At 33.5% G+C, this 18141-nt stretch overlaps 3 protein-coding genes across 4 annotated transcripts in view; all 3 read left to right on the plus strand.

Annotated features, from left to right (window-relative positions):
* LOC105109761 (60S ribosomal protein L5) overlaps positions 1–3869 on the plus strand; it is a 21654-nt gene extending 17785 nt beyond the window's left edge. The window contains exons 2-10 of the mRNA XM_011004560.1: positions 985–1011; positions 1252–1321; positions 1442–1533; positions 1923–2049; positions 2129–2208; positions 2331–2447; positions 2912–3046; positions 3183–3352; positions 3547–3869. Coding sequence (XP_011002862.1) covers positions 1009–1011; positions 1252–1321; positions 1442–1533; positions 1923–2049; positions 2129–2208; positions 2331–2447; positions 2912–3046; positions 3183–3352; positions 3547–3646 — 894 coding nt within the window. The 5' untranslated portion in view covers positions 985–1008 and the 3' untranslated portion in view covers positions 3647–3869. The remainder of the gene's footprint in view (positions 1–984; positions 1012–1251; positions 1322–1441; positions 1534–1922; positions 2050–2128; positions 2209–2330; positions 2448–2911; positions 3047–3182; positions 3353–3546) is intronic.
* A 2850-nt stretch (positions 3870–6719) lies between these two features.
* LOC105109772 (uncharacterized) lies at positions 6720–10328 on the plus strand. The gene is made up of 7 exons (XM_011004577.1): positions 6720–6865; positions 7155–7224; positions 7328–7487; positions 8023–8104; positions 8589–8805; positions 9434–9498; positions 9898–10328. Exons 1-7 carry the CDS (start codon positions 6788–6790, stop codon positions 10150–10152), a joined length of 927 nt encoding a protein of 308 aa, XP_011002879.1. The 5' UTR covers positions 6720–6787; the 3' UTR covers positions 10153–10328.
* Positions 10329–13728: 3400 nt separating this feature from the next.
* LOC105109773 (probable LRR receptor-like serine/threonine-protein kinase At4g08850) lies at positions 13729–17330 on the plus strand. Of its 2 annotated transcripts, XM_011004579.1 has the most exons (3): positions 13729–14109; positions 14278–16643; positions 16743–17330. In XM_011004579.1, exons 1-3 carry the CDS (start codon positions 14060–14062, stop codon positions 17135–17137), a joined length of 2811 nt encoding a protein of 936 aa, XP_011002881.1. In that variant the 5' UTR covers positions 13729–14059; the 3' UTR covers positions 17138–17330. The 2 variants fall into 2 exon arrangements, with proteins under 2 accessions (XP_011002881.1, XP_011002880.1); XM_011004578.1 differs by having other exon boundaries at positions 13729–16643.
* Positions 17331–18141: the final 811 nt, after the last annotated feature.

Raw genomic sequence — 18141 nt, forward strand, 5'->3', positions numbered from 1 at the left:
CGAGATGAAGCTCAAACATGAAGCATGGCACTACCCTGTGGCTGCCAATGCATGGTCTCAAAGTCCCGACCGGTGGATTTTTAAGCCGTGTATTTATTCTTGGATATGGCAAAAAATCAGAAACAAACTAGTTTACAAGGTCATGCGAAGTGTATTTTAAAATCATGGCAGGAGGACTTGATTTTCCAGGCTGGTTCAAGCAGACGTTGAAGTTTTGGTTGCATAATAGAAATGTATTTATTATAGTTATCAAACCCCACTCATCTTGGCGGGTTGAACTGAAAATCCGTGATGAGAAGCTTGATGCGAGTTAAGTTTTTATTTGAAAAGGTAAAAATATTAATTTGGTAAAATTTGATTCATCAGATTAAATTTATAATAACAATTGATTTATTTTGATTAATTCTAAAAAAATATTTTTTTTGTAAAAATAATTAATTAAAATTGATTCGGCAACCCCATAAATTAACCTAGATATTGTTTATTTTTATAGTTAAACTGCACTTTAAATCTTTTTTTTTTACGTTAAATTAATTTTAATTTTTTTAAATCATTTTAATATATTAATATTAATTTTTTTTTAAATATTATTTTTAAATATTTTTAAATAAAAAATTATTTTTAAAAAATAATTACAACGGTAATCACCATCTTAATAACTTAATAATAGATTATGTCCTTTTATCGTCACCATAACTATGATTCCATTGTTCTATTTCATCCAAGAAATTTTGTTTCTTTTAATGGCTCCATGGACTTTGGGTCTTCAGCCTTAATAACGAGTTGGGCTTTGTATGCTTGAACTGGTGGCCGAAATGACCAAAACGCCATCCAGTCACAAATCAACAAAACCCTTGGTTCAAACAATCTAATCTCAGCCGTTCATCTGAGGAGCCAATAGGCCAGTCAATAGGGAATAGGGTTTATAACAAGTTCCATTGTATCTCTCACACCTCTCTCTCTCAAAACCTACCAGCCGTCTAGCCTCTCCCAGATCAAGCTTCTACAATGGTGACTCTCAAAACCCTAGCTTTCAACTACATTACATGTGCTCTTTCATTTCTTCTTAAAAAAAAAGCGAACTGTCTTTTAGATTTCATTTTATTAGTCTTAAAAAGCTTTGGTTACGATAGAAATTTCATTTTTTTTCCTGTTTAAAGCTATAAATTAAGTAGAGATTAGGGTTTTGTTGAATTTTTACAAATGGGCTTGTGCTAATATGTATGTTTTTTTACTGTTGTTTGCTGACAGGCCTTTGCCAAGGCGCAGAAAAGCAGGGCTTACTTCAAGAGGTTTCAAGTCAAGTTTAAGAGAAGGCGAGGTAAAGATTGTAACTTTTTGGTTAATTAGATGTATTGTCTGCTGATAAAGTTCATTCTCCTCAATGAGTTTTGGTGATTTTTCCTTTTTTGATCAATGCATGAGAATTCTCTTCTTGTAGCTGGGAAGACTGACTACAGGGCTAGGATTCGCCTGATTAATCAGGACAAGAACAAGTACAATACGCCTAAGTACCGATTTGTTGTCCGATTTGTATCCTTTTGATTGGTTTGTTCTTTAACGTGTTGTCATATTCATTTCTTGTTACACTGTTCTTTTTTTGCGTTTTTGTTAGCATTTTTAGCCGCTAATTTTTGGGATCTTTATTTGTTATATGCTGTAAAACAGTAGAAATATAATTAGTATTACTGCATTTGCTTTTAAATAAGGCCATGGATTGTGCATGAATGTTGACTTGAATTGATGTTTTTGTGTTTGAATTGAATCATTAGGTCTTGAGTTGTTATTCGTGGTGCAACTGCTTTTGGCGTGTACTTTGGGTGTAGGGTACTGCTCCTGCTCAATAGGGCATTTAAAAAACAATTTATGTACTGTTATAGATTGTGTTCTATATGTTTTGCACCTTAACGTTGTGTTTTTAGACCAACAAGGACATTATTGCACAAATAACATCTGCAAGCATTGCTGGAGATATAGTCCTTGCTTCTGCTTATGCTCATGAGCTTCCTCGATATGGGCTTGAAGCTGGTCTTACAAACTATGCAGCAGGTAATCCTCTGGGTCTGGAAACTATGAGCTTACCTAATATGTTATTCTAACCTTTTGTTTGATTTGGAATCACGTTCAGCTTACTGCACTGGACTTCTCTTGGCTCGCCGTGTATTGAAAATGCTTGAGATGGATGATGAATATGAAGGAAATGTGGAGGTATATTGTGAGGATAAAGGATTCACCTTCTCTGCCAACGAATTTTAACTCTTCATGATACAACTTAACTCAAAAAAATTAGCTGTCTTACACAGTTTTTGGCTTATGAACTTGAATATCAGGCTACTGGAGAGGATTTCTCTGTTGAACCAGCTGATAGCAGGAGACCATTCCGTGCCCTACTTGATGTTGGTCTGCTCAGAACCACTACTGGAAACCGTGTGTTTGGTGCACTCAAGGTATATTAAAACAATTAATTTTGCAAAATCCTTTTCCATTATTTTTGTTCTGGGAAGCTTGTCATAAAATGATTCTTCATTGTAGTATAATTTTTTTAAAAGCACCAGTGCATGAAATTCAATCAATTATTTTGTAAATGTTATCATGCAATGATATTTGGATTATTGCTGTCATTGCCAGGTTGTATCAAATGCATTAGAAGTTGCTAGTGATATTTTCACTATAAAAACAGTTTGGTGGTTTTACTTTTGCCCTTTTTTATCCATTAAACAAATATTTATGGTCTTGTTCATTTTTTTCTTTTTAGTTTACATTAGTTGCATTATCTTTGAATTTCAATATTCAGCATCTGACTGCACAACACCATTCACCAATCATATTATTTATGCTTGAGAATTATGATAGTTAGATTGGTGCCCTTGATGTGTTTCATTGAACTAATTCGTTCTTTTTTCTTTTGTAGGGAGCTTTAGATGGTGGTCTAGATATTCCCCACAGTGACAAGAGGTTTGCTGGCTATGCAAAGGACAATAAGCAACTTGATGCTGAAGTTCACCGCAAATATATTTATGGAGGCCATGTAGCTGCATACATGAGGGTAAATGTGGCTAGCTTTAATGAACACAATTTGTTATATTTTGTTGTTTCCGCTTCTTTAATTGCATCTGTAAAAAAATGTGCTTCTATATTGTCTATTATAATGTTCAGATATTTATTGTGTTTCTTCACCCCAGACATTGATGGAGGATGAACCTGAGAAATACCAATCCCACTTTAGTGAGTACCTCAAGAGAGGAATTGATGCTGATGGTATGGAGGCATTGTACAAGAAGGTTCATGCTGCCATTCGTGCTGATCCAACTGCAAAGAAATCAGAGAAGCAGCCATCCAAGGAGCACAAGAGGTTTGTTGCTATTTAATTGATAACTTTTTGCACGCACCCAACACAACTTTGTGATAGCTTATTTGTTTGTATGGTAAATCACCACTTCCATCTACCTGTAAGTTGCAAGTCCATCTTCTCGTGCCATTTTTGCATGGAGCTACTTGAAATTATATATTTAGTATTTTCCTTCAAATTGTTTCTTTGTATCACAGGTACAACTTGAAGAAGCTAACCTATGAGGAAAGGAAAGCCAAGTTGGTTGAGCGATTGAATGCTCTCAACTCAGCCGCTGACGAAGAAGATGATGAGTGAAACATTGATGACTGAGCTCTAATGTCAGTTTTCCGTGGCACACAGGCTACTTTTGAGTTTTTATTTGAAACCTAGTTAAGTCATTCAGATTATTTTTGCTTATGGCACCATTTTTGTCTCCTTAAGTATAATTTTCTTAGATTACAAGATTATGATTTTTTTTAACTTGATATTGAATGCAATTTCAAATTTGACTTGGCTAATTATAATTTGCTTGATTAAATGCGTTTGTTGAAATAATTGCAATGTGGATATGAAACTGGTGATCATCGGTTTTGATGTTGTAAAACTTGATAAAAAAAAATTTAGATTTTGATTACATGAGGTTCCCCTTGTTGGAATATGGATTTACGCTAGAATGCAACTTTGAAATTCAAGGTGTTAAGATAGTATTAATAATCTGTTGTTAAAAATCATTCCTGACTGGGAATCATCCTATTGCTCTCAAGTAAAATGGGGAGCATGTTTTTTAAACAGATGTTACTTGTGAGTACCCTAGGGTTCGCAAACTGTCGTGATTTTGTGTTGTAGAATCTTGACATTTGATTTCAGAAATTAGCTCCCGAATGCTTGAAGTATATGCTTGTGCTCCAGTTTTAAGCCCCTACTTCGGCACATAGCCACAAGCCAGAATTACATAGAAGGGTGTCGTGTGGATATCAATGCCAACCAGAGAGCACGAAAAGGGTCCACAAAAAGCACAAGAATAATTTCTTATCCGCCGTCAGCCAGCGGATTTCCACTTCCTATTGCAACCAGAGCTCAAAATACTATCGACTTGTAATTTCATGCCACGCACTGTTGACATGATAAATTTGCCTTTTAATTTTTTCCTCCTGAATTCGAGCAATCCTCATTGAGTATGAGATACAGCCATGACTCGTTCACTAACCTGAACACCAGCGACAACAATAACACCAATTTCAGCCAATTCTGAGATCTTCTCTTCCATCTCTAGGCTTTCTAAGAACGATTGCTTGCCATGGAGATTCTAAGCCATTTTCAGATAACTAACTTGTTCATCGCAGCTGGGCATATTTCTCTTGATTTAAGCCTTTGTATAATGTAGATGAATCTACGTTTTCTATATGATGAATTTGGTGCAAAAATTACTAACATACTTGCAAGTCTCTCTAAATACTTAAAAGAAATATGACTTAGCTGATACGTTTAGCCAAATGTACGCCGATATTGTATTGCTTAGCATTTTATATTTCATGGGGGTTCATGCTTACATGTTGCCGGCCAATGACACTGGGCTTGAACATTGCTGGCTGGGATGCAAATGCAGCTAGAAGGCCACCACCTCCGCCACCAGAGGAGAAAAAGGACCCTAGTTTAAGCAATAAAAACAACCCCCGCTTCTGTTCTTCTCCGATCCCCTTACCAAATTTTCTTTTAGTCGAGAGGAAAATGTGTGCTCTAATTAACACTTGAGCTTTTATTGAGGAGTTTAGCATGTTTCAGTTGGGAGGCCACGATAAATTATTTTATATAATGTCTTATAGCTTAATGAGAAAATTGAAAACAAGAAGGGGAAAAAATGCGCAAGTGAGAACACAACGGGTAATAACTTTTTATTGAAATCAGTAAATCTCTTGATAATAGCTTAAAGGTATTATTAGAAATCAGTAAATCTCTTGTATGGTTAATATTTACTATAAATATATATTATTGAAACTCTAATTTTATATTATTGAAACTCTAATTTTATATTATTGAAACTCTAATTTAATATATAGAAAAATAACTTTTTTCTTCTACGAACATAGATATATTATCAAACTACGTTAAATCTCCTCATTTTTGCACTAGACTGACATGATAAAGATAACTAGTGTAATAAGTTCACAACATTAATTTAAAGTAAAGTTATAATCTAAAATTTAACCAATTAATTTTTTTATTTAAGTGGAGAGCAACAAAAAAAAAAGTTAACCTAGAATGGACTCAAGATTTTCTAAACATATTTAGCTCAAATTCAGAAATAACATAGATATTTGATGATAAAATTATATATAAATTAAGTTGTCAAAAGGAAACAGTTTCAATTTGGATTTCTAAAACATGCATTTTGTATCCTTACCCATTTTGGAGTGCATTTTTTGTCCAATAAATGCAGTTTTTTTGACAAAAAACTTGATATTTCTTTTTAAAACTAATGGGAAAAATATGTTATTTAAAATTTCTATTATTTAGGATTATTTGATTTTTATCCTACTTTTTCAATGATTGGATTTTGAGCATAAATTTAACTCAATTTTATAGACACTATTATGGCTTGGAGTGTTTATATATTCACATGAAATGTAATCCATTGATTTCTGAAGAGTTTTCATATAATGAATTAATATTTCATGGAATCCCTTAAAATCCAAGAATAAAAATCTTAATCCAAAAAAGAAAAAAGAAAAAAAAGTAATTTTACAGTCCATGAATAGTCATCACTTTCATGCATTATTCATTATTTTTTCATGGATTTTAAGATATGTTGACTTGGATTTAAGAAATCATAATTCTTTTTTTATTTTTAATTGTATATACCTCATATGTATTTCTTCTTCATGTTCTCATAGGTAAGTCTTTTCTTAGAAGCTTATAAGTAAACTTCATAACCAGCCTTTCTATCAATTCATATATTCTTCAATTAAACTTCAAATTTCTAACAAAAAAAATCATATACAATGAGTTAAAAAATTCAATTTGTTTATCGTTCTATTGATTGCAATAAATATTTTATATTTTTATTTTTTTTGTGAGAATTATGTGCTGATTTAATGAAAAAGTTGTGCTCCATTTCTTGGACCCTAGCAGTGTTCTATGCAAAGAGCATGAGTACAATAGGTAGAAGAATTAATTTGAGTTTTGTAACCTTTTCAAAAGCCACAATTTTTAAATCTCTAACTCGAAGAGTTAATTTGATGACCTCTTTAAGTCGAAGAAGGTAAATTAATTATTTAATTAATTTTAAAACTACAGGGACTAAATAATTGATTTTGATAAACTACATGGATTAAGTTATAATTATCTCAGTAAAATAACCACACTAGGACTATTTGTCCCTCCATAGTGGTAAAAATGAAAACAGATTTTGACTTCAATTTCAAAAGATAGAAGAAGAAGAATAAGAGGAGAAAGATAATGCTACAGTCCTCTGAACTACAGCTTTTCCAGACCTTTAATGGCCTCCAACACATTGCTAAAACCCATCAGTTCAAGGTAACCAAACTTATCATGACTGTAGATGTGTCAATTATGCAAATTTTGGTGTTTATTTTTTATATTCTTTCAAAGATTAATTTCAGTTTAATTCTTGTTAATTTCACAAAATACTACTATATATTACAGTTTAATAGTTTTTAGGATCCGGGTTCAAATGGGTTTGCTTGAATTGCGTTGAATTCTGTATAAAGCTTAGAACTTGGCCAGTTGGTCTTTCTTATTGTTTTGGATTACATTGTACATGAAGTAGAAGTTTTGCTTATTAATTTGGTAATGTGTACCACAGGCATGGTTTTTAGATCAATTTGGAGTACTTCATGATGGAAAACAACCTTATCCTGGTGCAATTTCAACATGTATGTGCTTATTCATTAGTTTTGGCATCTGGATCAGTACTTGGCTGATGCTGTTATAAAATCTTATGTTGAAAGTGGTTTCTATTTCATGTATTGGTGGCAGTGCAAAAGCTAGCTACTACCGGTGCCAGAATGGTGATTATAAGTAATTCTTCGCGGCGTGCATCTACAACAATGGAGAAAATGAAGAGTCTTGGATTTGATACTTCTTTATTTCTCGGAGCAATTACCAGTGGAGAATTAACACATCAATATTTGCAGAGGTTAGTTATTCAGCTTTATGGAGTTGAGGAATTATGTTCAATGTTTGGTGTTATTTTGGTGATTGAAAAGACTGTTGCTTTTTTGTGTTTATACGGTATCAATTTTGTGTACTGAATTTTCATGTATTTTCACTAATATCCTTACATATGGGGTACCGAATTTTGTTGAAAAGAAGTGGACTTTATGTCTAATACTATTAGAGAAATGTTTGGTTTGAAACCCTGCAATATCCTTATTTGTGAATATCTGTGAAAAAGAATCCATCTTCAATGATTGAAAAACAGAATGATGGGAACACTTATCTCTACCCTCCTCCTCGAGGATCCATCCTTCAAAGTGATTGATAATTCTGCCATTTAGGGACGGTATCAATGACATTTCTAAAACAAGAAAGGTTTTTTTATTTTTTTAAAATCATTTTATATGCCAAACTTCTTCCTTTTGACTTAGTTATGCCATAGTTTATGGTTTATACATCTTTTAAATGCACGTAAATACATATAGATTTCCTGACTCCTATGTTGAAATTGATAGGAGAGATGATGATTGGTTTGCAGCATTAGGAAAATCTTGCATTCACATGACTTGGAAGGGCAGAGGTGCCATATCTCTTGAGGTGTGTGGTTTGGTTGAATTCTTTTCTACACTGTTTCTCTGGTTTCTTTTTTTCATTTACACTTCTAGTTTGCCTTACCCCCGCCCCCTCTCTCCTCCTTACCTTCTCTCTCTTCCTAAGTAAACAAAGACATCGGACATGATTAAACAAACCAGGAAGCACCCATTATGTTATCACAAGATCTTCTGCAACTCTTTTAGTAGCCAATTTCTCCATCTGTAATTTTTCTTTTCTTTGGCTCTGAACAGAATTTTGGAATAGATTTCTGTTCAACCTGAACTATCTTTGAGTAGATAATCTATTGATCACTGCATTTGCTCTAGTTGTGCTAGGTGATTGTGTCAAGAGCCATGAATGATCCATTGGATCTAATTAGCAGACTTACAATTGATAATCTTGATTATTCAGGTGTCAGAAGACCTTAGACACTCAGAGTCAGACTCATAATTAATAATCTGCTTTTATGCCCATTTTTTCCTTGCAGGGCTTAGGCTTACAAGTTGTTGACAAGGTTGAAGAAGCTGAGTTTGTTTTGGCTCATGGCACTGAAGCATTGGGGCTGTCTTCTGGTGCTTCCTGCCCTATGACTCTTGAGGAGCTTGAGAATGTATTGGAACGTTGTGCTGCTAAACAAATTCCTATGGTAGTAGCCAATCCAGACTTTGTAACTGTTGAAGCTAGAGACTTGCGAGTCATGCCTGGTAAAGATTTTGAGTCATCTTATCCTCCTGTTTACAGAATACATTCTTAATCAGAAATGACTCTCTCTGTGAATGGAAGCTTAGCATGGAAGTCTCATTTCAATGGAGATGTAGTTCTGTTTTTTGTTTAGTTTCTAATAACCTAACTGTTTGGTTTATTTCCAAAAATCCCAATGCCCTTGTGAAGATGTTTCTTGGTAATCTAGTAGCAATGGTATAACTTTTGGGGGATCCTTTCTCTTCCATAGTGTATTTCCTTTCCTTTCCTTTTGTTACTTTCTTCTTTTATCTAAATAAAGCAGCAAAATGCATAGCTATAAACCTAATGTTCTATGATAAAATGAACAAATTGCGGTTGATTGACTTTGTCTGGCATATGATTTTAAGAGGAAAATTTCATTTTGTTTTGATAATTTGTGATCAATTTGTCTAGAAAAAATGAACAACTACTCCTCTATTTATTGCTTGAATAATAATATAAATTTAGGAGTTAGCTACTCTTTGCATTCTTTCTCATTTTCTCGCCCCTTATATATAGATCAACTTGTAAGAAAAACTAAAAAAAAATAAAAATACGGAGAGATTTATTTTGTTAACTCTTGTGATACAAGTTGTGCTATCTTGTTAGGTACATTGGCTGCCAAGTATGAGAAGCTTGGTGGTGAAGTGAAATGGATGGGCAAGCCAGATAAGGTGCTGTTACTGCATATTATTCTTGTTAGTTCTTACTCTTAATTCGGAAATGCTTATCATGTCCTTTGGTGATATGGACAATCATGTATTTGCCTCAAATTGCAAGTACAAACTAGCATTGAATTTTTAATTTTTGTTCTATGAACCACTGCTATTTCCTTTATTTTTAAATATTCTATACAAAATACAGATTAAGCGGTTAAAATCAATCACTGGCGTTTGACTTTTTAGTTTGAGATGTTCAGGAATAATCTACATTTTGCTCATATTTTATACAATTTGTGTGTTCCTTTAGGGCAAAGCTGTTGTTATCACCTTCTTTATCATATCATTGCGTTTTCTTTTTTTGGTTATACATTTACTTTGGTTGCTCTGATTACTGTATCAACTTTTTGGCAGATAATCTATAAATCTGCTATGGAATTGGCTGGGGTTGATGCTTTTGATTCTATAGCTGTGGGTGATTCTCTTCACCATGATATCAAAGGTGCAAATGCTGTTGGGATCCGGTCAGCATTTATAACAGGTGGGATTCATGCAACTGAACTTGGAGTCAATAGTTTTGGAGAAGAAGCAGCTTTATCTTCTGTGCAGGCCCTTGCATCCAAATATGATGCATACCCATCATTTGTTTTACCATCATTTACATGGTAGAAACTCATGCTGGTAAACATATCTCATTTGCTATCTTTAATTTTTGGATGTTTGTCCCGTTTAATGAAGCTATCTATTTGCAAGTCAAGCATTGAAAAATTATCAATGAGCAAGCAATTAAGTTGTCTATTTTACACTATTATAATATGTTTATCTTTTCTTGGTTCTGCTTCATTCATCCTCTACTTTTTCTTGACATGCTCACTCAGCTCTCTGCACTCCTTGCTTGCTCTTCATTTTGGATATTCATGAGTAGTTTTCGTAGGGATCTGGGTAGATTGGCTTATGTTGAAGCAAACATCTTTTACTTTGTTTCAGATTCTAGTGCCTTGTCCACATGGTTTAGATTAGGTTTTTTTTTTTTTTTATGTTCAATATGTATCATGAGTCGAAACTACGACTTTGAATTGCTTATTTAACTGTTTTCAAACAAGCACATAAAGATTCAATCACATTGCATAATAAATTAAACAAACAATATTCATATCTGTTGTCTTTCAAGTATTCTCCCTCTACTACACCATTCTCTTGTGATCACCACTGAGAGGTTGCAAAATATTTATTTTTGGCTAATTTTCTAGCATTATTTGAGAGCAAAAGATATTCATATTCAAGTAGCACTAACTCATCACATGGAGTTGATTATACGTCTCATAATGCCGCTTCCTAAGTTCTCTCTTGATGCTGCTTCATGAGTCTAACAGATTGCATTGGTATGCTCTGCCCTTCCTCCCATTTGTTGCAGTAATTTACTTCTATACATAATTAATATCCTTTTCTGGGAACTCCAGGTTTTTCTTAAAATGCTTAATTTTGGCTGGAATGACAAAACTTGCTGCCTCAATTCATCTAATTCCTTCTCCGTAAGATGAATATCAGCGATCCTTTAAAACAATACAATTACTTCTATACAAAAAATCTCAGGATTATTATGGAGTTTCACTGTTTATATAAATGATGAAGCTATTTTTAGCCCTTTCATTTGTTTTTCATTTCCTTTTTTTTTATATTTCAATTTGGTCCCTTTTTTTCACAATTTCATTCTTAGGCATTTAATAAATTTATAGGCTATCTTTTAACTGACTAAGTTGATTATATTTTAAATTCAGGTTAAGTAAGGATTTAGGTCTTAGAGGTATTTTTATATCAATTTAATCTCCTTTTTCCTTATAGTTTTTTTATTTGTGGATCGGTCAAGTTGATTGTTATGTTAGATAATTTACACATAATTTAATTTTAAATTTGAGCTAGATAAAAAATTAGATCGAGAAAGTTTTCTATATCAATTTTTTTTTCAAATTCATCACTGATTTTTGTTAGTAGTTACCTGGAAAGCTTTTTGACCGATCAAGTTGAAGAAGTCATAATCTTTACATAGTTTAATTGTAAATCCGGACCAAATAAAAAATCAGATTAAAATGTTTCAAGATTACCAGGGTTGAATTTAATAAAAATATTAAATAGATTTCTACAATTTGAATGGTTTTTATTTCGTTCAAAATTTGTTTGATGCAAATCGGGAAAATGAAACTAGTGATTGACTTTAAGGATCAGTAGATAAATGGCAAATGAGTAGAATAGATAAGTTGATTTGCGTTTTTAATCCTTTCTTTGGATCCCAAAGAATTCCAAACCTTTTTTTCCTTCACAACAGCATTAGCAATTGCTTCCTCTTACCGCTTAAAGCCCTCCGATCTTCTCCAGAGCTCAACAACAGCAGTAACCTAGATGGCTTCTAGTGCAGCTCGCCCCTGGAAGTTGCAAGGAAGTTTTAATGCAATGAAGCTCCATAAAAACTACAGTGAGGTATGTTATTTTCAGCCATACGCTTAGAGGAAGCACCCGCTGCTGCAGCTGTATTGGCCAAGCAAGGAGTTTATAGGCAAATTGATCTGATATCTTGACTATAGTCCTATCCACCATAACCCCATTTTACAGGTTAAATTAGAAACAAAAGAAAAAAAAAAGAAGAAGAGGAAACTTTCCCCATTTTCTTCTTTGACAACGATAGATTACAACTTTCAAAGCCCTTAAATTAAGTGCAAATAAACAAATTTTCCAGAAGTGAAAAAAGCTGTCATACTCTGCAATCCTGATGAAGTCCAATGACAGTTAGCCGACTTACGGGAAAAAAAAAAAGACAACTGAAAATTTCCGTTTTTCCTTTCCAAAATATAATTTTCATTAATTCCTCTCCAAATCCATATCACAGGTGGCCTGTGTTTTGCTATAGGTTAGATAAAGTTTTTAAAATATAAAAAAATATTAAGAGTATAAATAATTTTTTAATTATGTTATTAAATTCGGTTTAATGGGTATAAATAAATAAACTAAAACAATTAACAAAAAAACTATATCCAAGTCAATTCGAATTATCAAACAACCCAATGGTGACCTTTTTGAAGAAAAACAAAAAAAAAATCAAACTTAAAAAAAAATAGAAAATATTAGCTTAAAAAATAAAGGAAAAAAACCAGCAAATCTAGACAAATTTTCTAAACCTAGTCTAATATAAAAAAAATACAACTTACTAAATTATGAATCAAGTTTAAATATCATTCAATTTAATTTTAAAAGATAAAATCATTAAAAAACTATTAATAAAAAATCTTGCAAAAGAAAAGGAAGAACAAAAAAAGAAGAAGAATGGGGCTAAAATTTGACAAGAAAAGACCCGATAAGAATTAAATAAAAAAATTATCATGAATTAAAAAAATTATAGGGGAATGAAATATCATTTGTAATATGAAACTTGAGTGAAATAGAAAAAAATTGTTGTGTGCTAACCCAATAAAATCAAATTGAAAAAAAATAAGAAATCAAAAGTAAAAAGAAGACGTAGAAAAATTAAACCTAAAAACAATAACAAAACAAAAGTTATAAAAATGAATAAAAACTAAGACAATATCAATTTAGAAAAAAAGGAAAAAAAGTAACCAGTCTAATATCTAAAAGTTGCATCTCATTAAATCTTTTACTTTGATTTAATTAAAAAGCATAATTCTTCATTAATTTAATTTTGAAGGATGAGATCATTAAAAAAGTATTAATAAAAAAAATACAAAAACAACAAAAAGAATAAAATAAAATTTGATAATAAAAACCCAAGGAGGATGCAATTTAATGGACTTAAAAATAATTTCAAATAAAATAAATATTAATTAAAAAAATAAGAATTAAATTTAAAGATTAAAAAAATTATAGGGGTTTAAATTAAAAATATATGTAAAAACTAAGTAAATTTAGACAAATATTCTAAACATGATCAAATATTAAAAAGCTTGCAACCTATAAAACTCTAGATTTGGGTTCTATCAAGAAATTTATTATAAATTAATTTAAAAATATAAATTTAAAAAACTTGTTAAAGAAGAAAAAAGATAACAAATAAAGCTTTGGATGAACTTGAGAATTAATCTGGGATAACAAATCAAACACATAATCTATAATATAAAATTAAAATAATCCTATAAATACAAAAATAAAAAAAATGCTGTAAAAAAAATTAAAAAATACTTTTAAAAAATGAAAATTAATTCGGCTAATCCTTGTGTAAAATGACAAGAGGCAAAATAGTGAAAAGACTAATGATGAAAAGGTAAAATAGTAATTATACTATTGCAATAAATAGTAATATACATCTTGAAACATCGCCGGGGGATTAGTTTATATGGAAAATAATATACTACTTTGTAATATGCTCAATAGCTACATCAAGCAGCAATCAAACACTGCTTTGAAATATTCAATAACCGATCGAGATCTTGACGTGTAGCCCTGGCAACAAGATCTTCAAGTCGTGAGCAATTGTCTAGCAAAGTTTCAAGTCTATAATAAGAAGGCGAGTAGTCTCTTTGAATGTCCAAGTCTACGGCGACTTTGAAAGAGACTTAACTGATCGAGTGAGATGCTAGCATATTCTACCATGCTTGTTTACACACGCGAGTATTTATGTTTGTATGTTCTTCAATTCTCTCAATTGATTTATTATATGAATCCTGCTCCCTCAAGATTAATCAACTTTGCTCAACTTTCATCTTCTTCTATCAAGAAGAATCTTAAAACCATGTTATTGTTTCTACTTACTTTGTTAATGCTTACTTCACAACATGTTTCTGCTTCAAGTACTGATCATCAACAAGCTGATGGAGGAGTGCTAGAAGTGGAGGCGTTACTCAAATGGAAAAAGAGCCTTAGTGGCCAAGCTCAATCTCTTCTGTCTTCATGGAAACCCATTCCCGGATCAAACATGAGCCCATGCGCTTGGTCTGGGATCCACTGCAATGATGGTGGAAGTGTCTCCACCATAAACCTAACCAATTTCCAGCTGAAAGGTACGCTTGATGACTTCAACTTCTCATCCTTCCATAATCTGTCTTGTCTTGATCTCCAACACAATTCCCTCAAAGGAAATATCCCTCCCCATATCAGTAATCTATCCAAGCTTACCATTCTCAATCTGGGTTATAATCAATTCACCGGATATATTCCTCGGGATATAGGAACTATGATGAAACTCAATGTCTTGAGCTTCTCAAACAATCTTCTTCTGGGTTCTATTCCCGCTACTGTTGAAAACTTATCCAATCTTTCAGTACTAAACCTTGCCAACAATCACCTATCAGGCTCAATCCCACCGGAGCTTGGGAGGTTGAAATCCCTCAGTGAGCTTCGCTTGAATTTAAATGACTTGACGGGTGCAATCCCTGCCTCTATAGGTGATCTCATAGGCCTCAAGGTTTTGTCTCTCTATGGAAACCACTTGTCTGGTCCACTACCTCCAGAGATCAACAAGCTTACCAATTTGACGTTGTTCTTTTTGTCAAACAATAGCATTTCTGGTTTGTTACCTGAAAAAATTTGTCATGGACGCATACTTGAAGATTTTTGTGCAAGTAACAATCGCTTTACGGGTACTATTCCTAAAGGTTTGAAGAACTGCACAAGCTTATCTAGACTTCGACTTGACAGGAACAACCTCGTTGGAAACATACCAGAAGACTTTGGTGTGTACCCAAATCTTGATTACATTGATTTGAGCTACAATAATTTTCATGGACAAGTATCACCAAATTGGGGAAAATGCCAGCGGCTCACAAGCTTGAAAATATCCAACTGTCATGTCACTGGTGTGATACCGCCAGAGCTCGGAGAGTCAACAGCTCTGCACTATTTAGACCTTTCTTCAAATAAACTTGAAGGCAGAATACCAAATGAGTTAGGAAAGCTGAAGTCGTTGTTCAATCTAACTTTGAGTTTCAATAGTCTCTCAGGCGAGATTCCTCCTGAAATTGGATCGTTGCCTGATCTTTCCTATCTTGATCTAGCAGCAAACAATCTAAGTGGCACCATACCCAAACAACTTGGTAAATTCTCAAAGATGCTTTACTTAAATTTGAGCAACAACAGTTTTCATGATGGCATTCCTGCTGAAATCGGGAATTTGGTGTCTCTGCAAGTTCTGCTAGATCTTAGTAGAAACTTGCTTTCTGGGGAAATTCCGTGGCAACTTGGGAATTTGATCAAATTAGAAGTTTTGGTACTCTCTCACAATAACTTCACTGGTTTCATTCCATCCACAATGGACCAGATGCAGAGTTTGAGAATAGTTGACCTATCCTACAATGAGTTGGAAGGTCCAATTCCAAAAAGCAAAGCCTTCCAAGAAGCACCACCGGAAGCATTTACATACAACAAAGGCTTGTGTGGCAACCGTACTAGCTTGATGAATTGTCCTCCTCCCTTAAACAATACGAAAGACCGCAAGCATCTACTACTCCTGATCGTCCTTCCTGTTTCTGGAGCTTCATTCTTCTTGACCATTCTTATTGGTTTTGTCTGTATTCAAAGAAAAGAATGGAGGAAGAGCATGAGAAACAAGCTCATTGATTCACAGCAAGGACATTTGTTTACGATCTGGAGATATGATGGGAAGCTAGTATATGAAGACATCAATGGAGTGACTGAGGGTTTTAATGCCAAGTACTGCATTGGAGTGGGAGGGCATGGAAGTGTTTACAAAGCCAAGCTGTCAACAGGTCAGATTGTAGCAGTAAAGAAGCTTCACCCATTGCAGTATACAAGATCGGACGATCTGAAGACATTTGAGAGTGAAATTCAAGCGTTGAATAAAATTCGACACAGAAACATTGTGAAGCTTCATGGTTTCTGCTTGCATGCCAAGCAATCATTATTGGTTTTTGAGTACTTGGAAAGGGGAAGCTTAGCTCGGATCCTGGATAATGTAGAACAGGCTACAGAGTTGGATTGGTCTAAGAGAATCAATATTGTCAAAGGGGTTGTGAATGCTCTTTGTTACATGCATCACGATTGCAAGCCGCCTATTATTCATCGTGACATATCTAGCAGCAACATTTTGTTGGATCGCAAATATGAAGCTCGGGTGTCTGATTTTGGCACTGCTAGACTTATAAAGCTTGATTCTTCGAACTGGACAGGGCTTGCTGGCACTTACGGATACATTGCACCAGGTAACATGAATCTTATCACAAGTCTTGAAATGCAAACTTTTCCCTTGTTATTTTCCTATTTTTAATGGTTCATGTCTCTTCGAAATCGTGGGTCTGCAGAACTTGCTTACACGATGAAGGTCACTGAGAAATGCGATGTATATAGCTTCGGAGTTGTTGCACTGGAAATAATTATGGGGCATCATCCTGGTGAACTAATAGGTTCTCTTTCAACTTTGTCAACATCTTCGGCATGGAATCCCGGGAGTCCTACGTTGTTGAAAGATTTGTTGGACAAACGCCTAGAAACTCCTGCTCGTGAGTTGGCTGTCCAAGTTGCCATAATTATCAAGCTCGGATTCACATGCATCAATGCCGATCCAAAATCTCGCCCCACGATGCCTCAGGTTTCTCAAGAGCTATCGATTTCAAGGCTTGATATCTCCTCCGCGCCATGGCACACACTAACTTTAGGAGAGCTTGTGAATCTTGATTTGCAAGTAGAGGAACCGTAACGGTGTAAAGCGCCGCTGAGGACCACAACTTGTGTGTATCTATCCTTAACAATGTAACTTCTATTACCGTCAATCAACTTCTGAGGCTAGTGTAAATCATTTTTAACCATAATTATTTTCTTCAATTATCTATTACCGAGAACGACTATTGTGTACCCAAATATTGATAAAAAGTCATTTCTTGAGAACCTAATCATGATTCAAGAAATGACTAGAGCTGGTGTGTAGACGAGGGCTTCAAAGTATAGCTATAACAACAATCTTGATCCAAGGTTGGTGTTACGGGTTGGGTATTAACATGTAGAGGTTTCTTAGGATTTTTTTAAATTTAAAATAATATATTTTTGATTTCTTATTTTAAAAAAATTTAAAATGATATTATTTTGAATAACTTAAAAAAAAATAATTGGGTTCCTTAGTCGTAAATTGATCCATCACATCACTCGGATTTAACCATATCAACTCCATAATCAATTCTAGTGTTATGGAAAGCATGGGATAATGATGTTAGAATTTTACAACATTAATTTTCAAACGACAAATTGAAAGTTAAGAAACGGATCCCCGCAGAGAAAATTGAAAGAGCGGGAGGGGACCCTTTTTCCACATTCGTGGTGCTCGGGATACATAAAATCAAAGTCAAAGATTTTATTTATTTATTTATTCTACTAAACTGTCTTCTGACTTTTAAAAAAATCTCAACTTTAGAAAATGAAAATGTGGACAACAATCAGTAGCAGAACGAAATAATGGCAGTGTTTGTGCAGTGGCTATCATGGCCGACTCAAAAAATCAAGACATCATTGTCAAGTTTGTCTTTGGAATATGAAAGCTTCCGTCTTTAACATTGTCGTTTAATGCTTATTTTAATCAACAATCGATACATCATTCTAATATTTTAATCAAATGATTAATTGATTTTTAATTGATTTTTTCTCTCCTTTGCTATCACACACACACACTTGGGAGTTGCTAATATCTTTTTGCAAGATGGTGGACTTATG

This window comes from Populus euphratica, unplaced genomic scaffold (genome assembly GCF_000495115.2).
Source record: "Populus euphratica unplaced genomic scaffold, PopEup_1.0 scaffold228.1, whole genome shotgun sequence".
NCBI classification, from domain to species: domain Eukaryota; kingdom Viridiplantae; phylum Streptophyta; class Magnoliopsida; order Malpighiales; family Salicaceae; genus Populus; species Populus euphratica.